This window comes from Electrona antarctica (assembly GCF_951216825.1).
Source record: "Electrona antarctica genome assembly, chromosome: 7".
Classification (NCBI taxonomy): domain Eukaryota; kingdom Metazoa; phylum Chordata; class Actinopteri; order Myctophiformes; family Myctophidae; genus Electrona; species Electrona antarctica.
The window spans coordinates 35,298,985-35,321,032 of NC_136812.1; the positions used below are offsets into that span (position 1 = coordinate 35,298,985).

The window sequence follows — 22,048 nt, forward strand, 5'->3', positions numbered from 1 at the left end:
AAGGGCCGGCCGCTCACATCCACTACGTTTGTGCGCAGCGTATGAGAATTGGGCAGTTGGTTTTGGAGACCCAGGACCAACTCATGGAAGCCAGGAGAAATGTCTGGCTGTGAGAGAGTTCAAAATGGACTCTGCATGGTTGGGAACAAGAAGGAGAAGAAGAGTCTTTTCTGCCATATCAAATGTGCTAGTGTTAGCCTACTACAGTATATACTATACTGTATGACCTTGCATCTCCTTTTTACAGTATGTTTCTTGTATAACACACATTTGCTTTGCCAATAGTCTCTCATGTCTTCCACGATATTCAGAGTAGAGAGTAGTGCTACCTTATGAAATGTACGCACACAAACATTCTGTATCTTCTTGTATTGTCATTTCCGTCCACGAAAATGTATTTTAAAATATATTTTTGTATTTCTAAGCAGCAAGCTAGATAGGTTAAGCTAATTTGATTATGTGCCTTATGTCCCACCTGGGACGAAGAGGATTAAGTAAGTAAGTAAGTAATTTGATTTCCAGGATAAATCTTACACGACTGCAAAGGGAAAGGCGAAACATTTGTATGTGTGATTGTGTGATTGTGTGTGTGTGTGTGTGTGTGTGTGTGTGTGTGTGTGTACCAACAGTCTGTCTCAAGAGACTACTCTGCAAGTGACAGCTATTCACTTTAAGAGCTGGCTGTGTCCTGCATGCAAGCCACCCCACCTTCTACTTTGGCTCTGTTCAAGGTTATTTTATGCTAATTAATTTATCCAGACATTGACTTTTATTTTTTTGGTCACACTTATTTCTAGATACATCAGTCTTTCTGATATATCAATCAAGGAGCAGCCCTAACAGTTAGTGACATGTCGCATTTAATTTACTATGAAAATGTACATTTCCCGTCAGTCAGTTACTGTAGTTAGTTAGTTAGTCACCCCAGGCATGACTCGTGACATCACGTTACATCACGTGACATCATCAGGGATGGAGGTCTCATATAAGCCCATATATGGAGATCCCTGATGTCATCAATATTGGCCAGCAACTCTACATCTGACTGCAAATCTCAAACCCTTAGATGTCCATATATGGAGCTGACCTGTTCTGACATTCCATATGTTGATCCTTCCTCATCCATCCTTCCTCTTTGATGATCCCCTTTGACTGATACCTGTCCATTCAAACTCTAGACGGGCCTGCCCCAAAGTTATTAGTGGTGAAAGCCGGTGAAAAGTAGAGTTCTCAACAGGCCCGAAAATTAAGGCCCGGACCTACCTGGGCCCTCATCAAACCCTGTACACTCAAGACACTGCCCCCGCTGCCACCCTTAGATCTCCATATATGGAGCTGACCTGTTCTGACATTCCATATGTTGATCGGACCTCATCAAACCCTGTACACTCAAGACACTCTCCACATATGGCCAGTACAGAATTCATTCCATATGTTGATCTGACCCCCATGCCAAAGCGCCTACTGGAAAAGAAGGCCAGGACTTTTTTGGAAAAGTAGGCCGGGACTTAAAAAAAAAAATAGGCCGACACTTTTGGAAAAGTCGTCCGACTTTTCGTTCGATCGATGGAACGATCGTTCGATCGATGGAACGATCGTTCGATCGATGGAACGATCGTTCGATTGTTCGATCGATGGAACGATCGTTTGATCGTGACTTTTGATCGATTTGTGACTTTTTTGTGACTTTTGTGACTTTAACTTTTTTGGGACTTTGTGACTTTTTGTGACTTTGTGACTTTTTTTGTGACTTTTTGACTTTGTGACTTTTTGACTTTGTGACTTTTCGTGACTTTAAAAACGATTTAAATCGATCAATTTAAATCAATCGATTGAAATCGTTAGATAGAGCAGTACCTGGACACTTCTCATCTCCATTGTACTAACTGATAGTGGGTATCCCCCCCGCACATTATTTCCCCCAAAGCTGTACATTGTGTTTTTCCTGTGATGATACTGAATTTTGTCGTTATTCTTCACGTCATGTCTATGAATTGATTGCATAGGACTGAAATGGAAACAAGGATTTTTTTTGTGCTCATCCCTTTTGGACTAAATGTTTGACTCTACTGTTTCTGATTTTTACATCTCTGTCTAATAAACTATTCAATCAATCAAATATATAAATTATTCTCACGCTAATTGTATTAGCGTGAGAATAATCCATAATGACATACATGTTAACTTTCCATGAATAGAAAGACCTATTGATGATGTCACTGGTAGGCAGACATCTTTTTGCAGGGGGGGGGGGGGGGGGGGGTGGAAGAGATTATTATTCCTGGAAAATCAGTATATGCACCTAATGGATATATATATCTTTACCACTAAAGCTATTATGGAATTATTACCTTATATATAGAGTAAATAGGTAAATCTAGGAGAAAATGATATTTAATAGGTAAACACACAGGCCCGCTCCAGCGTCATCCTCTCAGCACATGCACACACATACACAAACAGAGGAACACAGACAGGTTCCCTCACAGGTCAAAGTCACCTCGACTGGACCGGACTGAGCAAACAATGGGACCGGGTGGTTCACACACACACACACACACACACACACACACACACACACACACACACACACACACACACACACACACACACACACACACACACACACACACAAGCTGACTTAATAAAACACGTACACAACACTCACTCATGACAGAGGATGACCGGGAGAAGATGACCGGGAGAAGATGACCACACGATGGATCAGACCATCTGAGGAGAACTTGTGATTGGCCGAGTGGCGGCACTAAGAGACTATAATACTATGGAGGTTGTTGGTGAACTTCACTCATTGTCACTATAGGATGATGGGTCCAGAGCTGATAACTCATTATGAGCTCTGCGGTAATCAATGTTGGTAACATCTGTCTCTGTTCGTTATAGTATGATTGTATAGGATTCATATATTATGATTTGGCTCAAGCACCATTGTAACTAGAAATAGGACATAAAACGAATTGACATAATCTTAACTTCTCCTGTGTATTATTCTGCCTGGTATGAGTACATTTCTGAAATAATCATCAAACGAACGCGTGTTGATTCCATGTTGTTTTGTCTAATACCTCTTGGGAGGTTAAGGGTGAGAAACGGACTGGGATCTCCAGCAGGGGGGGGGACGACGACGACGACATAGAACCTGGGGAACATATATGACCCCATATAAGGGAGGCTGGAAATGTTGAATGGGGGGAATTGCTCAGTTGGCTTGAGACTTTAACAACACCAAGGGAGAGCTGCCAGGGTCTTTTCAGTTTCTTTAGTTCTTGGTTTGTTGTTTTTGTCTTTGTTTAGTTATCAAGTGTTTATTTCTTACTTTCGGTTTTTGAAAGTGTATTTTGGCCAGTAAGTCTGTTTGAAGTATTATGTTTTGCCTCAGACCTTGACTGACAATTCTGAATATGGGCTTTTGGAGGTAAATAAATACAAAAAAGATCTAAATGCTTGGATTTTGTCTATCCTTGGAGCCTTGACCGCTCGGCAACTGTTACAGTCCGTATTCTGTCATATTATGCAAACATTTATGTGAAAATACTGGCGAACATTTGTTGAAAATAGTAGATCTACAAGCTCTCAACGTGTCAGTACAGTAGGCCTACATATTGTGAGCCTGTAGATAAACTATTTTCTGCTATTGGTATAGAGTGGAAAAAAGTGGAGGCCAAGTATAATGTCAAGGGGGACCCTCACCCTGGTCAACAAGGTAGGATTTAAGTGGTTAAGGTGTGGGCCCACTAGCACGATGTGAGACATCACAGTTAGTTTGGAGCAATTCCTGGTTCAATATTCAAATATGTTGTGGAAACTCGAAGCCTTCACTACACATACTGTACACAGATCGAACTTTACAGTGAGGTAGGCGCATATCTTGTCCAGCAGTTAAACTTTAGGAGAAGTTATTTTAAGGATTATTTAAGAGTATTTCAAACAGAATTCAACACACTGATACTTAAAGGGGTAATGTGCATGTGTTTGTAAAACACCCACCAGCATAAAGTACATATCCACACCACAGCACAGCAGAGATGGAGAGTGAAGCTTGGTGGCAGTACACAGACAACCTTGAACCATGCATGGGCCATCAAATATTCTATCTTCATGGATTCAAAAAAGGCATCAAGCTCTACCTTTGTAAAAGAAACATTTCCAACCAAACAGCAGAAACGTTGTGTTCATTAACATTTTGAAACTAAGCGGTGGCAGCATGGACAAATGTAATTAGCAAAAGTGACATTTAGAGCCCAAATGTGATCAAATCAAATAGATCTGACATTGGAAAATGTCTTCACTTAGCAACTCTTTAATGCAGAAAATACAAAACTTCTGGCACATTGACCTGATGAATGTCAGTGTAACCAAAATGTTGGCTGATCATTCCTAACCTATGCACCTGTCCAAGTAGGTGTGCAAAGATCTATTGATGTTTGTGCAAGTGTTAATTAATGTGAATATTATGAAATGTCTGAATGAGCCGACATTCAAGTCCACAGGGTTTTTAACAGGTGAGAAAGTTCATTTGAATTCGCTGAGAAACAAGTCTGCATTCGTCAATGTTTATTTCAGATCCTTCAGTTGAATCACGCCATGCCGTCTCAGACACACATCTAGTGGGACAAACGCCTCTGGCCACTCCTATCACAACAGTCTAATCCCTTATAGGCCTACATAAAATCAGTAATACTGAGAAACACCTCTGTTTGCAGAGGCATGGAAAGTATTGCCTTAAACTCTATAGCGGTCAACAAACGGTGGGCAGAGGCACACTGGCACACGTCCAGATGTGCCTTGGGATTGTGAGACAGTCAGACAGATATATATACACAATTTATATTTACTACAGTACATCATATTTTGTGCACACTAATTCCCAAATGCAGAGGAAAATTCTACACCCCGATCAATTATATGAACAGTTGACATTTATCAATGTTAACGACTGCACACATTGACAATAACTGCCTTACATATATGAGTGATGTGTCCAGTCCTGGCTGTAGAATTGTTAATTATGGACTTCCTCTCAGTGCTCAGGGCTCCACAGGGGCAGATGAAGCCCTGCCCTGACCTCAGCTGGGTAGAAACATTTATATCCAGAGGGCATGCTCCCAGCTGTTCCCTCTTAAGTGAGCCTGGGGATCTGAAATTTCCTGTTCAATCAACTGGCTTCGAGACAGGCCCGTCTGGATAGAATAGATCATTCACAGAATGCAAGAATGCAATAAAAGCTATAACAGCTAACTCCACCACCTCTCTCCTTCTCATGCAAGTAATTGACAATATCTAACAATATCTAACACCAACACCAACTTTGATGAGGCAGTATTGCATCGTTTAAAAAATAGAAGGTTTTATTCATTTCCTTAAAAATGTATATTTTTCATTTCCTGAAAAATTAACATTTTGGAGTTATGAGGTTTCCTCCGGACAGCAGAGTTATCTACAATGGCTCTTGGAGCAAAAGAAAAGACAATAACAAAGCAGAAGGTCAAATTTGAACTTAACAAAACAGAACTCCTGTCCGAAGGGAGATACAATGAAGTTTCACAGTTAGTAGGCTAAGTTACATAGTAGTGGCGGGTCGGAGGAAGACCATAGGGATGTTCCTCGACCAGCTATGACACAGACTGAAGATATAGACGAATTCAGAAACGGGTCTCATGGTCGCAGCTTACGTATACTTTAAATGCTTATTATGAAGTATAAAGTACAGCAGCCTTGTGTTCATACAACAGAAATATTGGGTATTGGGTAAGACTGACGTTATGTATCTTTCAGGACCTTTCAGGACCCCCTAGTTTGACATGTCACATGCAATATAAAGCATAACGAAAATTAGAAAATCTTGCCTTATATAGGATGTTAATGGTAGGATCACATATAAACCCCTATAAAAGAAATTGCTCAATACCGACAGCCGGTCAGCAAGTGGATTCATGAATGTATGTACTGTATATAGACAATATTTTAGGCCAATAAAAAAGACTATAGGCCCTATACCAAATTTCCCACTTTAAACAAACGAAGCCTGTCAGCTGCCGGACTATTAGGGTTGTAATTTAGGACGCATCATCGGTAGTGTACCCTTGGTTCTTGGGATGTTTCGGCCTTGACACTATACACACTCCCCAAGGTGGCCAGCTACAGGCTGATCAGACCTGAGCTTGCGTAATTCCAAATTAGTCATGAGAGTCACCTTCATGTTGAATGGCAGAGAGACTTCTCTTGGGACTACATGCATGCAGGGGCGTCCTTTTCCCAGGGTCAAGCCTAAACTGACCACATACCTGTGTACAGAGATAACCAAGTATTATATACAGTAGGGCATGACAGTGACATGTAATCCTGATTCAACTCCCGAAAGTTATGATCATGCACCGTCTGGTTGAGCCATCAGAGCACACTGTAAGCTCATTGATCAGCTATACAAATCCATAATGCAAACAATTAATTTATCAAATTTGTTTGTTTCGTTACGGTTGTTGTCTTTCCTGTTTAAATAGCTACAGAACAGCTATAAACGTATCAAAAGTATATATATTTGAATTGAACACACAATGAAATCCTCTTTTGTGCTGTTAAGCTGGAATTTATTCAAGGCATATGTACAAGAGCCTTAAATGAGACTGACAACGCATCATCCAAAGGCGGCAAGCAGCTTGAAAAGTGAACCATTGTGAAGTAAGATAGACACAATCGTTAAAAAAACAGAACAAGCGGTACTGTACTGGAGGCCTATGTTGTAACTGAGAAAGCCCAAAGATGTTTAATTGAGGAATGTCTCTTCATGTAAAGTGGCTAAAATGGAATGCATTAGTGAAGAAGGCTGAACCCATTTCTTCTGGCAAACTGGATGCCACGCTAAGGCACGGCACAGGCAAAACACAACAACAGAGAATGGACCACACAGTATGATCTGAATAGATAAAAGCAAGAAGATGGACCGGAAATTTACTGAAAAGAAAAGTCAAGCCTGATTTATGCGTTGGTGACAGTGTTGTGCAAGAAAGAAAGGCATTGATGCATAAAAACACGCTCAACATCATTTTAAGGCAGAACACGTCGTTACCAAAGCATTATCAGGCTTAACCATACATAATGTCTCATAAATATCTTCTACAAACACAAAAGTTGCTCCTTGGTGAGCAATGACGCCCTATTATCATTTAAATGAACAATATCTTTATCTCTCGAAGGCTAACTCTTCCATTTGTAGTATCTTATCCAGTGTTAAGGCACATGCTGTTGCTTAGAAAATACATTTGTTTAAAAGAAAACTGAAATACAACTATATATATATAATATATAAATGATCTTTGGTAAAAGGTATACTTTACAAAAACATATTCAAGGTGCTGCTGCAAATTCTTTGGAAAACAGAAAAAAGGGTAGCATGTGATGCCAATTCTCCATGTAGCGTTTGATTACGGTGAGGTCTGCAAAAGTACCCACGATTAGGACTGGGCAATATATCAATAACGTGATATTACATTAAATATGCATATGGATATCATAATATTGTAATATGGCATGTGTGTTGTTTTTTTCATGGTTTTAAATCACTTATTTTGTACTCTCAAAAATGTCAGAAAATAGCCAAATGCTTCAGAACATGTGTGCCTTTGACAGTCCAACCAAGCTCACTAACCGGACAACTAGCCCTATGAATTGTAACCCCCAGAACACCTTTAACAAGCTCACGTGACATGGTGTGAGCCATGGGCATTTTTTGCCCACCAAGAAACAATTTAAAGAAAAATCTAGATTGTCACAATACAATATTAGCAATCACAATATCGATGGAGCATGGAGGTATTTGGTAAAAAATATATTGTGTAATATTTTGTCACAATCGCCCAGCCCTACTTGTGATGCACTTTTTAAATTGGTTTAAATACTGCATCAATGAGCACAAAATATCTCCCTACGAAACATGTCAACAGCAACTTCAACACTCACTGGCAGCTCTGAATCAATGCTTCATAGTGCAAAACATGCATCTTAAAGCATTTGATCATTTTTGACATTGCTTGACATTGACATTGACATAAACCAATGAGCTCTGCATTACAGCTTAACAGCAATGGACAATAGTAAACAATTGACTGACTTACAACATACTGGAATTGGAGAGTGAACCGAGTCAGTTTTGTCTGACAGCATGGAGGCAAAGTTTTTTGGTTTGTTGAATTCGTTTTGTGGTTCACATGGTTACTCATTATCAGCATAATGAGTAACCATGAACAGCTTAATGCGCGCACGCGCACGCACACACACACACACACACACACACACACACACACACACACACACACACACACACACACACACACACACACACACACACACACACACACACACACACACACACACACACACACAATGTTTTCAGGCGTGTGATGTCGATTTCTCGTGATATTACACCTTAAGACCTTCCTAGTTAATTGCTGTGAAATGTAACTTCCTTAAGTATACTGTACTCATGATACAACGATATGTATAGCTAGTCTATAGCTTATGTAGCCACTGGAATGTACTGAAATACAGAACAGCTTTAATAAACTTATCAAAAGTATATTTGAATTTAAAATCCAGCAATGAGACTGAGAAATAATGCTCTGAAATGTTGTGATAATCCATGTCGAGATACAGTAAGGCCCCGTTATACTTTGTTGCGCACCAGTGCCGAACAAAAATAGCCGATCTGTGAGTTCACAGCGCGGTGCACCACTACGTAGACTGGACATTTTTTTTATTGCAAGACATCGGCGTGCAATCAAGTATAAATCAAGCCATAGATTCAAGTAGGTACTGTAACTGTACAAGTAGGCACTGTAGAACGTGTTTGCATGGCAATCCTGACGTTCAGAGAGAAGGACGATTCTGGAGGTCTATGAGAAAACCAATAAAACGCTCCTCAGGCCCACTCATACTGTACCTGTTCAAGGCCAAATAGGGCGTTTGACACAAGTCAGAGTGGATTTACAGGCATAGTAGCTGAAAGAATGTGGACAGTACCTTATCATATTAGAGAGAATGTATACACTCAACTGCCCAAATAACCCGGTTAATGGAATGTCTGCGATCTGCAAAAATAAAAACAAACATTGCTCAAGTACTGAGATACATTTTTTCCAAATAAAGGTCTTCCAGAGTTTATTTTTGTTTTTTTTAAAGAAGAGATAATCCAGTTCTTCCATCTCCAATCTCTCAGAAATATATTTTCTTTAACTTTAGCTAAAACATAAGTACCTATTTTGTATTTTTTATAAAACAATCCTCTCAAAGCAAAAAAAGAAAAGAAAAAATATATAATAAAATTTTATAAAAACTATCGTGCAAATTGGAGGCAGAGTAACATGTTTATAATACATCATAAGGTGGTTTGGCGCGAGTGTTCTTCGGAACAGTTTGGCACACGTCCCTCTGACCTGGGCGCGGGACAAACAGCGCCATCGGCCTCCACGTTCCTCTTGTAGGTGACCCACTGGGGCCCCCCGGTAGGGGGCAGCGTCAGCTGAACACTGTCTTTCTGTGCGGGCAGTGGAGTCGAGGTGATCCAATTGGACAGGCTCAGATCCGAGAGGTCTAGAGTCCTGTCAGGGTCCTCGGCCGGAGGCGCCTGCGGCCGAGGAGCCTCTTTGGTAAAAGGAAGCGTGTCCGCTTCTGTAGCGGCTAACGTGAAGGGATCCGAGAGGCCCTTCTTACTGTCCGCGAACCCCGGTGGGTTCCTCTGTCCCTTGGAATGGGCCTCCCCGACGTCGCTGGCCCTTAAGAGCGGTGACCAGCTGCCGGGGGAGCAGCTGGTTGGTGATTCTTTCTGACTACAGTCTTTAGGGAAAGGCTTGGAGAAGGACAGGAAAGGAGGCTTCGGGCCGAGCGGCGACCCGACCTTGACACTGCTCAGGCTGAGGATATTCCTGCGAATTTCGCCAGGGAGTTTATCCAGCTGCCTCCCGACCTGGACGGGGCTAGGGAACAGTGTGCCTTGGCACGCCCTGTAGAAATATCTGCAAGATAAAGAAGGAGCAGACATGAAGCCCTGCTTCATAGAGGAGCCCGGGGAGGAACATGAAAGGCATCTGGTATCTATAACAGACAAAACTCGGCAGTAAAAAAAAGAAAAAGACTACTTGAACTGTGCCGAGATGAGGAGGCTTGTGTTTGTGTATTCATGCATCTGCACAACCTCTTGATGGTCTACTGTAAATAGCCATTAACAGATAACGCACTAGTTTAAACAACACAACCTTCGCTGCGGGGGGATATTGCGCGCCTTATGCCAGATTTAGTCAGTGCTTCTCAAAGTTAGGAACCAAATGGACCCTTATATGTCTGTAACTCTGATAGCATATCAATGGAACCAAACGGACCATTATGGGTCCAACTTGGTTCCATTTGTACACTCTCCGAGTTACAGAGTTCCGTGGTCCTTGAAAATAAAACGTTATTAAAACCACTGATAAGTGAGTTATAAAAGTATAACACAGGCCTCATCCACACACAACAAGCACCCTTTGACGACGTTCACCTGGGCAGCAGGGCCACGACTGGCGTGATGACACAGAGCAGGTAGAAGATGGGGTCCTGCAGCAGCCTCTGCATGGTCCAGTAGGGGTTGGAGGGGGAGTAGCAGGTGGGACAGGAGGCGTTGTAACACAGAGCCACCGTGAAGAACAGGGCTATGCTGAAGCAGATAGACAACCAGTTCATCCAGGTCTGCAGGGGGAAAGACAGAGGGTATTGAGAACAGTGGCTCACGAGGTAGAGCAGCTGCTTTGGATATCCCACTCCCTGCTGTATTGTAACTTCCTAGTCGAGCTTGGGTGGCAGGCCAATCGCAGCCTGGATTCACAGAGATTTCAAAGAAATCCTGATCAGTCAAATCCGTTCCTGGCGACATAAACAAATTTTATTTGTCCATTTGGAAATCAGTTGGCTGTTCAGAGTTCATCGCGACGAGGAAATCTTCATTACGATCTTTTTTTTTTGTTGATTAGCTTACTTCCTTTTTTATTTTCCAGAGCGTAATATTTCAATACAGCTTTTAGTTAGTATAGTAATATGAATCCAAACTAGTACAAACCAATTCCTCACTGATGCTCTCTAATGTGTATCTTTTCTATAAGAAAGCTTTCTCAAAGATTGCCTGACAACAGAAAAGAGGTTCAAAGCAAATGTAAATGGGCTACCCTCCTGAGTTGAACAGAACAATAAAACTGTATACTACGTGCTGCAAGAAGAAAACAAATACAAATAAACCTTGACAAATAACAGAAATGTGGTTGTAGGAGTATGCACATTTTATTTTGTGTAAACGATTTTACGTAGGGATTTACTCCCAGCACCACAAACATTTCTGAGTCTGCATATTGATCTCCCTTTACATTCTTGCCTCCCCAAAATATTTAAAATTACTTAGCCGCATGAACTGTCTCTAGTGTCTCAAGTTCTCTCAACACTGGGGTGTTGCAATGCGATGTGAGCTTGTAGACCAACTATTTACCATGAAGAAATTTGGTGTAAAGAGAATACAAAAGGACAAGACAAAGGACAAGACAAAGTATAGACCCCTGGGGGAAGTATATTTAAGTGGTTAAAGTAGGACAGATTTTTGTAAAAGGATATAGAATTACAGTAACAACAGTTGTCATTTCCACCCTTGCTATTAGTGATATTGATGCATGGGCATTAGCTCTGACCTTGATAGAGATCTGACATTCTTATGTTGAATGTTGTGCCGATGGCTTTAAATGTTTTTGTTAGCTGACCCTTTTCCACTGTTCATTGTTCTCCAACAAGATGCTGATTCATTGGATCCAAACATCCAGATCTTTAAACACAAGACTCACTAATAATGGTAAAACTATCCTTTTTAAACTCTCAAACTATCCTTAAAAAAGAAAAAAAATCTTTTAAACCTAATTTCTTAAATCCATATCTCAAAACAAATGTCAATGTTTTTAATTGGTCTGGTTAAATAGACTAGACATCTTGTTTGAAATGGGATTCATTTTAATTCGTCTTTGTGTGTTTTCTGTCTGTGTTTTTAATTATCCTGCAGTCTATGTTATTAGCCAGGTCTCCCTCCAAAAAATATATATTTTTAATTTGACTATCCTGGTTAAATAAATAAAAGTGTTATGTTTAGCCCATTGACTATGACTCACTGAATACATTACTGCTGTCCATCTTCGAGAGCATACCGTCGTTCATTAGATTTTCGAGGAAGCCAAAATCAACATGCATAGACTTGAAACTTGCTTGAGGTAGGTAATCCAATACTGGGTTATGACCCCGTTATTTTATGTCAAAGCTACAATGTCGTTACCATGCATTTACAGTCAAATTATTGGCTTAGAAAAGAGACCCAAAAGAATCTCCATGAATTCAAGGCTTTATATTATGGGGTGTGTAATTGATAGAAAATATGTATTTTGGGGTGAACAACTCCTTTTCCCCATTTAGTGCTGGAAGGTCTATACCAATTTGGGAAAGCATCTGTGTAATTTTTTTTTTTTGCAATAGATATAGATACATGGTTTCATTTTTTCATTTTAGTTGTTCTCAGGTAGAAATCTCTTATCTCCATATATTTACTTGATGTTTTATTTTCAGAAAGTTTTTTCAGAAGACTTTGTTAGGATTTAGAAGGAGTTTTCAGAATTAGCCTCTAAATGGGTCCAAATGGGTTAAGTGATTCATTCTTATTTATTCTTATATGTTTTCCCTACCTAAAAATGTAGTAGAGTCAAAAGTAACAATTCTATCTTTGAAATGTAGAGTGAAAGCCATTATTATCGAAATATACAATTACTCAAGTTAAGTACAGATATATATAGAAATAAATATACCCAAGTATTCAAGTAAATGTACTTGACCACTGGTCCTCACAGATGTACAGTACTACAAAGTAAAATCCTCAGTGCTAATTAATCAATTTTGTAACTCAGAGTTGGTCCATTTGGTTACATTTGGTCACTCTCAGAGTTAAACTAACACTGAGATTTTTACTGTGTAGAAGTACAAGAGTACACATTTGAAGATGGGACACATAATTAATTACAGGCACACAGCCCACAGTGCAAGGATGAGAGAGAGTGTGGTCCGTTCTCACCTTAAATCCCCTTAACTGACTTTCACAGCCATTTACCAGCGCACGCATTATTTTCCAGAGCGCCCGGGGCGATGAAGTACCTGCCAGCCGGGCATTTGGCTATGTTTACTTTTAGTCGATGCCGTTCACCGTGAATATGGGGCCCGTCTCTGCCACAAGAGGCCATCGTGTCCAGGAAAGGCAGTCAGCGAAAAGGACATTTTTCATGTACAGAACTTGTCAGGCAAAAAATTTACAGCCGCAGCATAATGGAACCGACCCTAATCCAATGCGGTGCCATAAATTTAAAATGCCTCATGACCAGGACTGCCTTGTAAGATATGCGAAAAGACACACACAGATACAGGCGAATACAAATTCTGTGGGAACGTGGGACGTTAAAAAAAACAAAGAAGAGTGAAGAAAAAAAATGACTAAGACAGCTATTTTTGGTCACTACTGTGCTTGTGTCAAACGGCGAGTTGCTCTGTGGTGTCGACAGTTTGCAGAAGGTACTGGACAGAGGCAGACTTAACTGTCAGGGTGATATATAGGCCCTGATTCTGCACAGCCTTCTGGCTCAATGTAATCAGCCAGAGCTAATGCAGAAGTACAGCCCTGTCAGCCTCCGCACGGCTACACTTGCATAGCCAACATGCTGATTGGAGAGGGCATGAGACAAGAATATAGATGTAAATGTAAAGCTTGATTTATGCTGCGTTGCCGTCGCTGGTGTCGTGCACAGAAAAGCGCAAGAGAGCTTGTAAATCGGCTATTTTCGGTGTATAAATTAAGCATTGGAATCAGGCTAAAGTGAGTACATTTATATGATTGTTTCCATTCTTATAGGTAGAGCAGGGGTTCTCAACCCGTGGATCGCGGCCCTCACGGGGGGTCACCAAATTATTTTGGGGGGTCCAAAATAGCAACTGAATGGCTGGAAAATGGAAATTAAGTACACATAGTGCATAGTATTTATTTATGATGTATTTTCTCTATTATTAAGGTTATTGTAAGCAGTCAATTTGTATTGGTGGTGGGGAGGAGGGCAGGGCGGGGGTCGCGAGGCCAAAGCATTTCCGGGGGTCCCCAGCCAAAAACGTTGAGAACCCCTGGTATAGAGATTGATCTATGTCTATAAAAATGAGTGAATTTGAGTTTTCATGACGCTCCGACCAAGCAGCATCATATTTCAGCTTATTATCTTACATAAAGATTCGCCCTCTTTTTTTTTGTTTTATCAAAGTTGCAATCCAGAATTTATTTTAAAGGATAAAACATTTTATTTTTTAATGTGTATGGATGGTAAATACAATATAACTAGCATATCTGCAGTGGTTGGAGGGTGTTCTCCCTAATATTCTACTGAGACGTACACTTAGATCCTGGTGTCGGCTAGGACACATACTGGTTCATACACTTAGATCCTGGTGTCGGCTAGGACACATACTGGTTCATACACTTAGATCCTGGTGTCGGCTAGGACACATACTGGTTCATACACTTAGATCCTGGTGTCGGCTAGGACACATACTGGTTCATACACTTAGATCCTGGTGTCGGCTAGGACACATACTGGTTCATACACTTAGATCCTGGTGTCGGCTAGGACACATACTGGTTCATACACTTAAATCCTGGTGTTGGCTAGGACACATACTGGTTCATACACTTAGATCCTGGTGTTGGCTAGGACACATACTGGTTCACAAGTAGTACTGCCTAAAGCTCCTAAGCCCAATATCTTCCCTGAGCAAGTGGGACAAGTGTACAGGGTTTGATGAGGGCCCAGGTAGGGCCGGGCCTTCATTTTCGGGCCCGAACTCTAGTTTTCCCCGGCTGTCGGGCGCGACTGCATTAATAACTTTGGGGCAGGCCCGTCTAGAGTTTAAATGGACAGGTCAAAAGGGAGACATCGAAGAGGAAGGATGGATGGGGAAGGATCAACATATGGAATGACAGAACAGGTTCTGACATATATCCATATATGGAGAATAGATCTAAGGGTTTGAGGTCAGATGTAGAGTTGCTGGCCAATATTGATGACATCAGGGATCTCCATATATGGGCTTAATTGCGACAGCAGGTCAAATTTACTATGACATCAGGGATCTCCTGTCACGAGACCTGGGCACCATATATGGGGGATTTCCCATGTATGGGGATTTTGAGTGACTGACGGACAAAAATGTACGATTTCATAGTAAATGCGACCTGCAGTCACAATAACTCCCTGTATCATGTCCTAATGTGAATGTGAACATCTTACCCAGGTTTTGGTCTCAATGCCCAAGTGAACCAGGATGGTGAATAAGGCTAGTGTGGTGATGGGAGTTCCCCATGTAAACAGATCCACATCAGAGTCAGCATAGGCCTGGAAGAACGAGAAGACAGGGACACAGACGGGGACAAAGATGGAATTTGGAGGGGGACAGTGATGGAGAAAGAATGCAGAATCAATTAGAATGGCTCAAGTAAAGGCAACACAAGGCATAATTTCACCATAATCTGCAAAGTTCAAATGGACTTGAAAGAGGCAAATTTAACTCACAAAGTAAGGAATGAAGAAGCAGACCAGGCTTTGGTAAAATGCATCAATCATGTTCATCCAGAACATATATGGCTTGTATTCCTGCAAAGATACAACACACTATGAGACAATGCATCAATCATGTTCATCCAGAACATATTTAGCTTGTAGCCTATTCCTGCAAAGATACAACACACTATGAGACAAACACGTCCACAGCTGTGTGGCTAACTGAGAGATACAGAATATCGTTGCTGTCAGGTGGAGATGTACAAAAAAAAAAAAAAAAAAGAGAAGAGCTTGTAGATCATCCACTACTTTTGCGTGTCACTCTTATATGACATTAGGGTATTTACGGAAAAACATACAAAGTTGAAATGTGTTTTTTGCCTGACAACGACGATATACAAAAAACTGTGAAATGAAACATCTATTCATGCATAGACAGCCTTTAACGATGAGGTTATTTATTGATTTACTGATGATGAACTGTGATCAATGATAAGTGTCTTTGAGGCACACAGTTCTTATGGACAGTGCAGTGACATGAATCTGTGATAACTGGATTTCATAAGCACTGTGCCTGTTCTGAAATGATTCCATTTCCTAGGGCTTTTCTTTCAGTGCTGTTTTATACACTCACTGTAGGATATACCAGGCACAACACCCACACACAGTTCTGTACAGTTGAACACTAACAATTACGGGGGGTGGGGGGGAGGGTGGGCTGACAAACATGGCAGGACAACAGGTTTACAATGGTGCTGTGAAACGAGGCGTTCAGAGTACATTCAGAACCCATTGTTTGGCTCATGCTATTAGTGAAAGTGAGTGGGACTTTTGTATCCCATTATGTGCTTAAAATATGTGTAAGGTGGAGATGATGGTAGATAAATTAAACAATTGTCATTTTTTTGAACAAATGTGCAAATGACATGGCCCAAATAGGGTTGGCAGTCGTAAAGCGGTTAATATATTATACAAAGTATGTAAGCAGCCATACTGCAGATGTTGCATCCGCTATAGTAAAAGTTAAAGGATAAATCCAAGCATGCTATGCTAGGTAGGGCTAACGGTGTATTTTTTTTAATGTTTTAAGCTGGTCATTTCAACTTCAAAACAGAAACTAAAATCCACCAAAATCCCTTCGAGATAAAAAATAAATACTTAATTATGGAATAACTGAGTTTTTCTATAATTTGAAGAAGTTTGCCTAATGGCAGCCTCTGTAGACATTTTTAAAGCACAGCTCAATACCCACTTCTACACCCTTGCTTTTAATTGATTTGTTTTTTTTAATTTATTTTGTTATTCATGTCCTCACTGTATTGCATTACTGCTCTTGTTTTTTAATGTTTATGCCTTGCTTTTCTTTTCTTTTTTTTCTCTCTTCATTGCTCTGTAAAGCACTTTGAGCTGCATTTCATGTCATGAAAGGTGCTATACAAATAAAGTTTTATTATTATTATTATTATTATTATTATTATAATGACATTCCAAATAGGGATGCCAAGTTGAAAGTAATGTACCGGTATTGGATGCATGACTAGAAAACGCTTACTGTATCAGACTAGAAAACACTTATCTATAACATATCACATGTAGATTGACGGACATGGAATCAATTACACCCAGTGTTGATCTGAAATCAGATTAATTTGCAATGTTCAGATTTAGGAGAAAATATGCATAAAAAAACTGAATTTGAGGTTAAATGTGAACAGTATAGGGGGAGACAATTGCCATCCCCTGAGACCCTGAATGACACTCCTGATTTGTATTTGTATAAATTTCATGTTGTCATATTTGTAACCATTTTAGAAAACCAATAATCAATAAGCCACATGAGCCTATGAGGGTCGGAGGCCCTCTGCTTCGCGCCTTGCACCACTACACCTCCTAGCAGTGGTCAAATTCCAGGCACACCAAGGCCTCTTTTGGCTTATTGCTTTTATCTAACAACGCTGAGTAGGGCTGGACGGACCTCTGAGTTCTGGCCGTTCATGTAGAGCTGAGGTAGTTGCTGGAGGGTCTCGGCAGTCACGTCCTTGTCCAGAGTGCCGGTGATGAGTTGTGGGAAGGCAGAGAACATCAGGTTGAAGAAGATAAGATACCACTGGTCTACCATGGCTGAACCTGAGAATCCACAGTAGAACTGATACCAGAAGATGAGGGCCACAAACATCTGTGGGAAACAAAAGGCCAAAACAAACCAGGGAATGGATAAACAGAACGGCATGACAAGACAAAACAAAACACTAATACGGTACATATTCATTCCCATGCTCTGGTCCAGTAGCTTGAAGCTTCCACTCCATATTTTAACCCATTCAGGCCTGACGTCGAAATTTTAAAAAAAAAGTTTTCTAAATCATGACAATTTTCGGAAAGATTTGAGGCACATTTTAACGATTTTTCAAAAATAGCAGACCTACAAGTTCATAGCGCGCCACTCGGTGGCGCGCTATGAGCTTGTAGATCTGCTATTTTTCAATAGCTAAATTATAACATGTTTAAAACACTAACGCTAACGTGACATGGATGCGTTCCAGGTCTCAATGGATTAAGATGGCAAATGTGGAAATCCACATGCTACTTTCGCTTTCAGAATGTTAATCTAAATTATATCTAATAAATGTTAAATAGCTAATCTACAAGCTACAAGTTGTGAACATACAGAGCTACAGCCAACAACTCACAACATTAGTTCCAATCCGAGTTAGGACCTGTGTCCCATACTGTCCACCAGTGGCCATGGACCAACAGGAGCTTCTGAAGGTACATTATTAAACATAATGTACTGTAACTATTAGCAGACCCAAATCTGAACATCCTTTGTTGTTTTATTGTTAGCCTGTCATGATGTTAGCCATGTTCACAGTGAAATCCTAAGAATTATGAACTTTGCACAGCTAAAATATCCTTTTTTGTTAATCGACTCGCATCATCACTAGCGGCTAGGACCCTATACCCCTAGTAGGGTACTAGCCGCTACTAATGCTGCGAGTCCAACACTGGCGAGGAGCACTGGCTCCTGTATTATCTATGGAAGTATGCAGCTGTATTCTCATGACAATGTAAATGTTTAGAATTGTGAGATTATTTCATGCCACTGGGGCGACACAGGGAGTATTGTATAACATGCATGCAGATTCAAAGTCAAACAAAGCGTAGACATTCTGGCCTTGTACGAAATGTTCAGTCAACATGGGCTGAACACATGATATAACTCGATTCACTCGGTATGCATAGAGCAGTGTTTCTCAAACGCTTTGAGGTCAAGCACCCCAACATTTATATGTGGCTGTGGACCCCTATCTGGGCCCCGTACCCCCAATAGAGAATTTGTATGCTAAAAAAAGATTCTGCGACGCAATGTGTTGTGATTCTGTAGATACTGTAAGTATAAAAGTAAAGTTGGTTTAACAGATTGTAACCCAGATTGTAACCCATTTTGGGGGGGAACCCCTTTTGGTGTTAGCATTATGTTATGCTTTAGCTATTGAAAAATAGCAGATCTACAAGCTCATAGCGCGCCACCGAGTGGCGCGCTACGAGCTTGTAGGTCTGCTATTTTAGAAAAATCAAAGAACGACTGACATAGAAACATAGCTTTTTCAGAAAACTGTCAGGATGTAGAAGACATTTTTAGAATCTGATCTCAGGTGAAAATGGGTTAACTACTAATTTGCTCGGAACCCCCTGGACCACAATTTGAGAAACACCGTCATACAGAGCTACAGCCAACAACTCACAACATTAGTTCCAATCCGAGTTAGAACCTGTGTCCCATACTGTCCCCATAAAACCATGGAATCTCTTAAAGGAGAATTCCATACTAGAAGGCTTTCTTACCTTTATTTGTAGTTGTTACGTCCCCACCAAAGAGGTCCAGGTGTTATTTTGTGCAAAAGTGCATTATTGGCTATTTCCCTTAAAGGTGTAGTGAAACGGAAATGGTGGACATTTATTGTGAAGTTTCAAGTTGAAACACCGCTATGAAGTTTCTGAACCAATCAGAGCGTCGCATCCCTTCAGGGGATGGGACGGTAGCTAGGGGCCGTAGCTATGCTGCTGCTATGCTACGCAGGACAGCGTGTGGATGTTTGTTTACAAATCAGATAGTCGTCCAGCTTTACCAGTTTACTCTTATGTGGCTTATTTCTACCCTATAATGTTTTCAGATACATTTTTTAGCGTGATGATTAAGTTGAAACCGAGTAATACACTCCCTGGATGTTATCTTGAATGGGAATAAAAACGGAAGATGTCTGTAATCAGTAGCAGCTGTGCAGCCTGTGCTGGACGGATGCGGAGATATGGGGAATTAAACGGGTGAGCTTCATTTTTATTGGCTTTTATCGATGTTGGCCTCGACACGTCATCACGTTTTTGTTTTCAGGAAGTAATAAAAAATATATTTTTATGGACGTTTGATATAAAAACACACAAAAATGAGAATTTTCTCGTTTTTTTGGCATCCATTGTTAGGTATGCCCATATGATGACCACGGATATGGTCTAAAAGTGTGAAAAACGTATTTTTCATTTCACTACACCTTTAACATAAGCCCTTAATGAATTGAATGGGGCTATGGGGTGTTGTGCTAATTCGCTTATTTCCATCGCTCAAAAATCAATTTCTTTTGTATATATCCTCTCTTCATAATGTAAATAGTATCCCAAGCGGCACACTTTATTTAGATGGAAATAAGCGAATTAGCACAAAAACCCAACCCCCATTGAGGGCTTATATTAGGGGAAATAGCCAAAATCACACCTGGACCTCTTTGTTGGGGACGTAACAACTACAAATAAAGGTAAGAAAGCCTTCTAGCATGGAATTCTTCTTTAAGAAAATCCTTTCTATAAAAAAATATTTAGATCATTCGGATTCACTTTAGAGACTTGATATGGCTAAAAGGGAGCTTACAGCATTCTTGTAGAAGAAATAGAGTATCATGTTGGCCAGTCTGGAGTAGCACCAGTGGCCGTGGACCAACAGGAGCTTCTGAAGGTACTGGAAACGAGGGAGAGCAAAGTCACTCGCCATCACTGCCTGCAGAGGAACAGAAGGAAGCAATTATTCTCATACCATGTTCTTCATTCCATTTCCTAGTTTTTCTGTCTTTTGACCACAATTGTTTGTTGCTTTTCTGCCTTAACTTATTGTAATTCAGATTTTATGCATTGTGGTTTTTATCCCATATGATTTGGCGTGTCTTTGATTATTATGAAAAGCACAATACACGTCCTTTTTTAAATCACATCCCTAGCTTATTATTTGACCGGGGTCAGGGGAGTGATAAAAGTTCAGAGAGGGAGAAAAGTGTGTACCGATTGATCAGCTGCCGTATCTGCTGTAGGGATAATACAAAGCTAGTGTAAAGCCAGGCACTGATCATTGCCAAGTACCACCACTGAAATGTTCACCACTACACACACGATTGCTATGGCTGGTTTGGAATCCTAGCATCCCAATTCCTGTAATGTCATAGTGGGTGAACATTCGGCCGATTTACATGCTTGTAGATCAGTTATTTTTGGTGAAGAGATTTGGTGTAGAGGGGAAAAAATGAGGGGACCAAGTATAGACCCCCGAGGGACCCCGGTTAACGAGGTTAATTCACCGCTGAGTTTCACCCTCCACACACACACAGGGAATCCACCTCCACCCTCCACACAGGGAATCCTAGCCTCAACCTCCACCTCCATCCTCCACACACACAGGGAATCCACCTCCACCATCCACACACACACAGGGAATCCACCTCCACCCTCCACACACACAGGGAATCCACCTCCAACCTCCACACACACACAGGGAATCCACCTCCAACCTCCACACACACACAGGGAATCCCAGCGGGACTACCATTTATTTTGCTGGGGCAGTTCCTCATCGAGCGCAACGTTCATTTATTTATTCAATTAAAGTAGCGATCAGTAGAACAAAGCGGAGATCCGGGCACACTTAATGTTAAAAAGGAGGAAAACTTTATTCAACCGACATGTTTCGACCTTTTCATCAGGGCTGCAAAGTAGCGAACAAATGCCATTTTCTCCTCGTCTTTGTGAATAAATAAGGCTGTGGGTAGTATGTGATAAACACATTATTGGCCATCATTTGTCACTGCCCTCGGTATCTAACCTCGGACTCTGGCTGCTTTTGATATGCTGGCGAATGCCCGGGCGATAATCTGAAATTTATTATCATATTACAATAATAAATCTTTTCTCTTTCCCCATTTCTCTGTCTCTCTCACATACTCATCCACTTGTATTTATTACGGTATAACCGTTCAAAATAGCTAATCCTGCTGCATTTGTACACCTCTATTTAATAAATCTTTTCACGAGAATAATCTCCCATAAATGGAGCTGTCCGGCTTTTGGGGATTCAT

At 40.8% G+C, this 22,048-nt stretch overlaps 1 protein-coding gene across 2 annotated transcripts in view; it reads right to left on the reverse strand.

The window, feature by feature from the left end:
• Positions 1-9,157: 9,157 nt before the first annotated feature.
• The window catches only part of atp10a (ATPase phospholipid transporting 10A), a 59,067-nt gene continuing 46,176 nt past the window's right edge, over positions 9,158-22,048 (reverse strand). For both annotated transcript variants that reach the window (XM_079505777.1, XM_079505778.1), the window contains 6 exons: positions 20,578-20,703; positions 17,629-17,829; positions 15,666-15,746; positions 15,384-15,488; positions 10,550-10,737; positions 9,158-10,028 (listed from right to left, as the gene is read on the reverse strand). In XM_079505777.1, the coding sequence (XP_079361903.1) occupies positions 9,392-10,028; positions 10,550-10,737; positions 15,384-15,488; positions 15,666-15,746; positions 17,629-17,829; positions 20,578-20,703 (1,338 nt within the window). In that variant the 3' untranslated portion in view covers positions 9,158-9,391. The remainder of the gene's footprint in view (positions 10,029-10,549; positions 10,738-15,383; positions 15,489-15,665; positions 15,747-17,628; positions 17,830-20,577; positions 20,704-22,048) is intronic.